Source organism: Amphibalanus amphitrite, unplaced genomic scaffold (assembly GCF_019059575.1).
Source record: "Amphibalanus amphitrite isolate SeventyFive unplaced genomic scaffold, NRLGWU_Aamphi_draft 001316F_arrow, whole genome shotgun sequence".
Classification (NCBI taxonomy): domain Eukaryota; kingdom Metazoa; phylum Arthropoda; class Thecostraca; order Balanomorpha; family Balanidae; genus Amphibalanus; species Amphibalanus amphitrite.
In genome coordinates this window covers 99,436-106,257 of record NW_024882809.1, presented here as the reverse complement: position 1 = coordinate 106,257, position 6,822 = coordinate 99,436, and the positions used below count along the sequence as shown (strand labels likewise).

The following is a 6,822-nucleotide window of genomic DNA, read 5'->3' as shown; positions in this document are numbered from 1 at the left end:
GGCAGGCCGTAGTCACGCTTTTGCGAAGCTTAAAGGCCTGGCTACACTATGCGTTTTCTGCGTGCGTTTTTTGCGGGTTTGCGTTTTTTGCGTAATATCGTTCTGGAAAAAAGTTATAAATAATATAACTTTTACATTAGTCATATACAGAAGTTAATATAACTCTTATATTAACTGAAATTTAATATAAAAACATCACAAAAAGCGTAATATCGTCTTTTTTCTAGAACGATATTACGCAAAACACGCAAACCTGCAAAAAACGCACGCAGAAAACGCATAGTGTAGCCAGGCCGCACGCAGAAAACGCATAGTGTAGCCAGGCCTTAAGGCCTGGCTACACTATGCGTTTTCTGCGTGCGTTTTTTGCGAGTTTGGGTGATTTGCGTAATATCGTTCTAGAGAGAAACGACATTACGTGTTTGTTATATGTTTTTCATATAAACTTTTAATTAATAGTTAAAAGTTTTATTAACTTTTATATAAATATTACAGAGTAATATTAGGTATAACTTTTTTCTAGAACGAAATTACGCAAATCGCGCAAACTCGCAAAAAACGCACGCAGAAAACGCACAGTGTAGCCAGGCCTTTATATCTCAGCAACCACTTGACCGATTTACTTGCGGTAATTTTTATAGGGTAGCTGTATTCCTTCTACCAAGTACTGGACTATTTTCGATGCATGTGGGTGACTCCTTATGCACGTGCCACGTGCAAAACGAAGAGGTGTCAGTTTTGTAACAGTTGCAATATCTCGATAACTACTGGGACGATTGCGCTGAAACTTGGTATGTAGGTAGGCACCCACTAGGCAATGCATTTCCATGTGCCACAGTTGGGGTGCTGCTGCACGTGCGCACGTGCAGGGGTCAATTCCAGATCTCGAGAACGGCTGAACCGATTATGCTCAAATTTGGTACACGGAGTTAGAGTTAGGTTGGTAGGGTGCCGTGCAAAAGTCACTTGGGACCCAGTTGACACGTGCGCACATGCAGGGTGCCGCTTCCAGATCTCGAGAACGGCTGGGCCGATTGCCCTCAAATCTGGCACATTGCTAGAGACCGGTTAGTAGGGTGCCGTGCACACTGCACAGGTCAGTTGGAAGCACCCCCTCGCAATTCCGCACGTGCAAGGCTCACCCACTCGCTCGCTCCGTTTGTCGCCCCAAAAGGCGTTTTACTGGTCATAATGCCAGTGGTAAGTACTTACCGTTCAAGTACCTACTGTTCTCTACAACCGTCATTCGTTCAGTCAGCGAGCCACAAGCAGGCGCCGCGTTTACGTGCTATGATGTTCCGTCCTATGCGTCTCTCGTGTGCTAGCGACGTCCGTTTACTGCAGCACCGCCAGTCCGTTCGAGTACAGTCCGCATCGATACATGTTCAATGTTTATCTCGGTCTGAATGTCCTTTTGCGGCACACAGTGCGCTCAGCACTGGATCAAAAATGACCATCTCGACAACCTTTAACGGAACGGAAAATGAATTTTTATGTTTGCTTCTATATCAATTCATAAAATAGTTGAAGGGTCTCGAATTCTAAACACAAGATCATATAGGTATTATTTTTTAACAAATGTACCAATTCAATACCCATAAAATGACTGCCAGCCTTTACTCTCGAAATAAAATTAATAAGCGTGGTCCAACTTAGACGTTGAAGTACGAAAAAAAACTTGAAAGGCGACGGGGGCGGTCGCCCCTCCCTGGGCCCTGCCGGGCCCCAAAAGCGGGCCCTGGGCGTAGCTAGGAACAGTTTGGGGTCGGCAGGGCCAAAAATCGGAAGGGCCTGTTCAGAAGGTTTTGTTCGAGCCTTCGGGTTCAGTGATGGGCCCCTGGGGCCCTGCTGGGCCACAAACAGGTCCGTAACTGGGCCCTTCGGCCCCACTTTTGGGCAGAGCCAGGGCAATTTGATGCCCGGCAGGGCCCAAAAGGCGGAAGGATCCGTTCAGGAGGATATGCTCGAGCCTTCAGGCTTGGGGAAGGGCCCCTATGGCCCTGCCGTTCCCCAAACCTTATCAATTTTGGGCCCCAAACCCTTATCGGCCCGAAGGTCCGTCTTTTGACCTTATTGGCCCTGGAGAAGTTATGGAAAGCGGATCCGAAAAAATCCTTTTCCGGGCCCAGTCACAGGGACATCTTGGCCTGTCCGGGCCCTAGAAGTGGAAGGGCCCGCTGAGAAGATCTTGTCCAATGTCCAGGCTTTCGGGTTAAAAAAATGGCCCCATGAGGCCTTGCTGGTGCCCATACGGGTCCCTGGCCGGGCCCCAAAAGCGAACCGGGCCAAGCCAATGACAACCTGGGGTCCGGGAGGTCTCCAAAAGCGGAAGGGTCCGCTCAGAAGGCCTTGGACCAGGCTTTTGAGCTTAAGTGATGGGCCCTTGGGCTCGACAATGTATCAAGAAAACGGGCCCAGATATGCGCTTCTGGGCCCGGTCTCAGAAACAGCTTGTCCTGGCCGGGCCCCAGAAACGGAAGGGCCCGCTGAGAAGGCCTTGCCCAGGTCATCGGGTCCGAGGAACAGGCAACAGCCGATAATGGGCCCCTTTCGACTGACCTCGTGGGGCTGCTCCTGTACACAGTTCTCCAAACAAAATGAGCTCTATAGCTCGTAGTACTATAAGCATTCTGTACAGAACGTATCATTTCCAATTCAAATGTTTTTTTCTTTGTACTGCTCACTGAACTGATTTTATAGTTGAACTGACAAGAATGAGCAATATGTTAGCGTGAACAATGCAACACAATGGGTGAATGGGTGAAAAATGCAACCCAGATCTCCCCAGCCGGGGAGCCGGGAGGTATTCCCCAGCTCTCCCCGGACCGGGACCTTTGGCCCGTGAGCCAAATTTTGTCTATTTCAACAATTTTCGAAACACCTGACGACTAACTCGGAAACCAATAGAGCTACAGCGCCGCGGAAAAGCGCATTCGATAGCCCTTATAAATACTTTTTGAGTTGTGTTCTCAGACTTGACCTCAGGTCAACGGTACCCATAGCCTGCAGAGGGCAAAAACTCTAAAAATAGCCGTTTTCACAAACTTTTTTCGGTAATAACTTTTTCTTCAAAACGTTTTCTTTTTCTTTTTCTTCTTCTTCACATTACTTTTGCCAGCATCGTGTTCCTCTCGTCGAGACGCGTCGAATGAACTATACGTTGACCTTGAAAGGTCATTTGGAAAATTTGACCTCAGGTCAAGGTCATGACCGAACCGGAAAGGGTCATGTTGCATATCAGTCGACCCGTATCGTCGAGCTGAACACATCTGACGTGTTTTCATCGCTCTATGCATGTCTCTATTAAAAGTTATAGTGAAAAAAACTGCTGGTGACCTTTCATGACCTGAGATAACCTCAGGGGCACACAGAGGGATCACAGGTGCAAATTTCCGAGTCATTGTGTCATGTTTACCTAAGAACCGATGTTTCTGACGGTTTAGAACGACAGTCGTCCAAAAGAGGCGCATTTCAATTTTCTCCCATTGATTTATAATGGAGAGGTCGCAAAACTGACCCGACCTTAGGTCACAAATATAAAAAATCGAGATAAACATTTTTTACATACTGTTACTCTTATCAATCCATTAAAGTTTCAAAGTGATCGTTCAGTCGGTAAAGCTTTAGCAAGCCTTTGAACTTTTTCTGAGGTAAGGTCACTTGACGACCTGACCTTAGACGACCTAGGTCTGAAATTTTCACAGCATGTGCGGAAAAAGGATAAACAGGTGTAGAAAAAACGGCGGCGCTGCGCGCCGCCATTTTGACATATTCACTAAAAACCTGAAGGGGGGGGGGGCGTGAAAAGGCTCTCCCAGCACGGCGCGGGTTAACGAATTTAAAAGGAAGTGAATTGCAAAAACGATCTTCAACTGAAATTAACTGAAAACATTTTATCAAGGTCGATTAACGCAAGACAATGCATTTTCATTTACAATATGCCGAATTTTATCGTAAAATTACCGTTCTTTCGACATTCTCGATTTTTTTTTCACACCAGGATAAGCAGTCGCCGTGGGGCCCCTTTGAGCTGACCTCCGGGCCCTTCTCGGCTGTCGCCCCTCCCTGAGCGAAATCCTGGATACGTGCCTGCTTAGGCCTATGCCTATTTGCACGCCATCCTAACTTGTCTCTTTCACAAATATGGAGTAATAGCTTGATTTGTATACCTAACATTGTCACTCTTAAAACTTCATTTTTGAACAAAAAGAAATATTTGTACAGATGAAGAAGAATGTTCCTTTTATTATCGGGGAGAGGGACTCGCCCTTGACCTTCCTCAGAAATGGATGAAGGAATTACCACCCAAGATATTTGAAGGTATGTACCGGTATTGTGAAGGTATTTTTATGAAGGCATTTTTGTGCCATTTCATTTAAACTATTTTGAGCACTGTCTACTATTTTGAGAAACGCGACCGTTTCGCGAAGGGCTGGGTACCGAGCCAACAGCGTAACCCAAGTATCCGTTAGACAAAGATGTGCCGACGATAAACCACAGAGGTGAGCGCCAATACCCCAGGAGAAATAGACTATCAGAGGGACATCTGGTGGCAGCAGCTGCAACTAGTACTTCTTTGTAGATGACGCTACAACTGCCAGTCTGGCATACCATCACATATCGATCTTCATTATCATTACGCAATGACGCATGTCAGGTGACTTAGGTTGCTATACCTTGACCGTCATTGAAGCTCAATAAATTGCCATGAATGCTCTCTTTAACTATTGCTCCTGATATCTGTTCTGGCTTAAGGTAAGCAAGGTTTCTCTTTCATACAAATCAAAATGCATCCCAGCCAGGCACCAAAGCACTTTATTACCCGAATGACAAACCTCTATACAAACCAAACGTGTTAAACACAAACCTGCTCCTGGTTGGACAAGTACCCGTTAAATCACATGTCAACGATAAATGCGCCATCCGTTCGTGCCATCACCAATGCCGGACGATGACGGGACAGCGCTAAAATCACAGCGCTTCGGTTGAAACCGAACCACGCGTCTCCCGCTGTTGCAGGCAATGATGCAGAACTGCACCGTGCCTCCGCTCAGGGCTGTTTGGGCCGCACGGTGTCGCGCACCCACTGCAGGTAGGGCTCGCTGCCGCCGAGCACGGGCAGCGCCAGCACTTCCGGACAGTCGTACGGGTGGCTCTGGCGCACGGCCGCCGCCAGCTCCGGCACCGACTCGGCACGCGCCTTGATGATGAGCAGCACCTCGTTGTCGTGGTGCACCTCGCCCTCCCACTCGTACACGGAGGTGACAGCGGGCACAATGTTGACGCAGGCGGCCAGCCGGCGCTCCTGGACCAGCAGCGTGGCCAGTCGACGGGCGACCTCATCGGACGGCGCCGTCACATACACCACCGAGAGGTCGGCGCCGGAGCCGGTACCGGCGGCGGCGGACATGGCGCGGGTGGCGGACGGGGGGCAGAGGTGGCGTAGCAGCCGCAGCGGGCTCATCCACTCGACCAGCAGCGGACAGCAGGCGGCCCCCAGCAGCAGCAGGAGCAGCGCCCAGCGCCGGGAGAGCGTGCAGGCACCGCCAGCGGCGGATTCAGTGTACCACGGACTGGGAACGACCTCACCGCGGAACAACTCGTCCACAATCACCGGATCACAGAATTAGCGCGCGGCGCCACATACCCCAGCCGCCGCTCACAGTCCGGCGCTCCTGACAGCAGAGCGAGCAACTATGACATTGGCCGTGTGCCCTCATGGCGCAGCAGTCGCCTCGGGCAGTTTCAAAATCAGCTGCTCAGTAGATCACGTGATCACAAACTGGATTAGGATGCACTGACTGAAATCCAATAAACAATGCTCAACCGCACTCATACTACGACTATTTTTAAATTTGTTAGTTGTATTTTCGAATGTATTGTTTTCATGAATTCATATTATTTCTAGAACCACGTGACCGCAACACGTGACCACCGCCGACCTCCGCATGCTCCAGACAAACCCTCCCCCAAACGGCTGTGCCCAATGCCATGGCGCCGATGCAGCGTCTGCAGCGCTGCGCATGACGCCGCGTTGCAGACATTTATGACGTCACCATGCAAGCTGAGCTAGTCGACCAATCAGACGGCGGGATTCGGCAGCAGTCGATGCTGGCGGCCAGAGGCGCGCCCAGCCCAGGTGGTAGGAAGGCGTATCGCCCAGCGCGCGGGGCGGAAGTCAAACAGAAGCCAGCCGGATGAATGGATGGAGTATTTATCCGAGTTTTAGATGAAAGCAGCGGAGCCACGGCGGATTTAAACGGTGGGGGCCTCCGACGACAGCCAACAAAGTTCACCGATCGTGTGCATAGAAATAGATGCAATCTCACGGTGGAGATGGGAGCTCCGGGAGCTATGCGACAGGAACATGGAACTGTCCTTAGAGCAAACATTGCAGAGTAAAAGTCACGTCATACCAACCGCTATTGACGGGTCCCCGTCCCTCCCATCAACTCGGCAGGAGAATCTTTCGCCCCCTCTTATTTAACCTGCGCCCCGCTGGGGTCCTGGGGATCCTGGAATTACACGCCCTGCTGGGGGGGGTGTTTTAACACCCCTCCCCCTTCTAACTCGGCTCCTGGGCCACGAAGCGATACGGGAAAGCGGCGTTCGAAAGAGTAAAAAATAATAACGAAATCACATCGGTCACTTTTTCGTCAGGTGAAAGATCAAGTCACAAGAGACAAGAGATCATTGAAGGCCAAATTTCGCCGATTTTGAGGTCGAATATCGACAATTTTCGAAGCCGACGCGTAACTCGGGAACCAGTAGAGCTACAGCGCCGCGGAAAAGCACATTTGATAGCCCTTTTAACGCTCTTTC

General features: G+C 49.8%; 1 protein-coding gene across 1 annotated transcript; it reads right to left on the bottom strand.

The window, feature by feature from the left end:
* Positions 1-4,797: 4,797 nt before the first annotated feature.
* LOC122372100 (divalent-cation tolerance protein CutA-like) lies at positions 4,798-5,860 on the bottom strand. Its single transcript, XM_043348973.1, has one exon. The coding sequence runs from the start codon at positions 5,462-5,464 to the stop codon at positions 5,051-5,053; it is 414 nt and encodes a 137-aa protein (XP_043204908.1). The 5' UTR covers positions 5,465-5,860; the 3' UTR covers positions 4,798-5,050.
* Between the last annotated feature and the right edge of the window lie 962 nt (positions 5,861-6,822).

What these genes read in the sequence shown, in the direction of transcription:
- LOC122372100 (XM_043348973.1), bottom strand. Translation starts at nt 5,464, where the DNA reads ATGAGCCCGCTGCGGCTGCTACGCCACCTCTGCCCCCCGTCCGCCACC.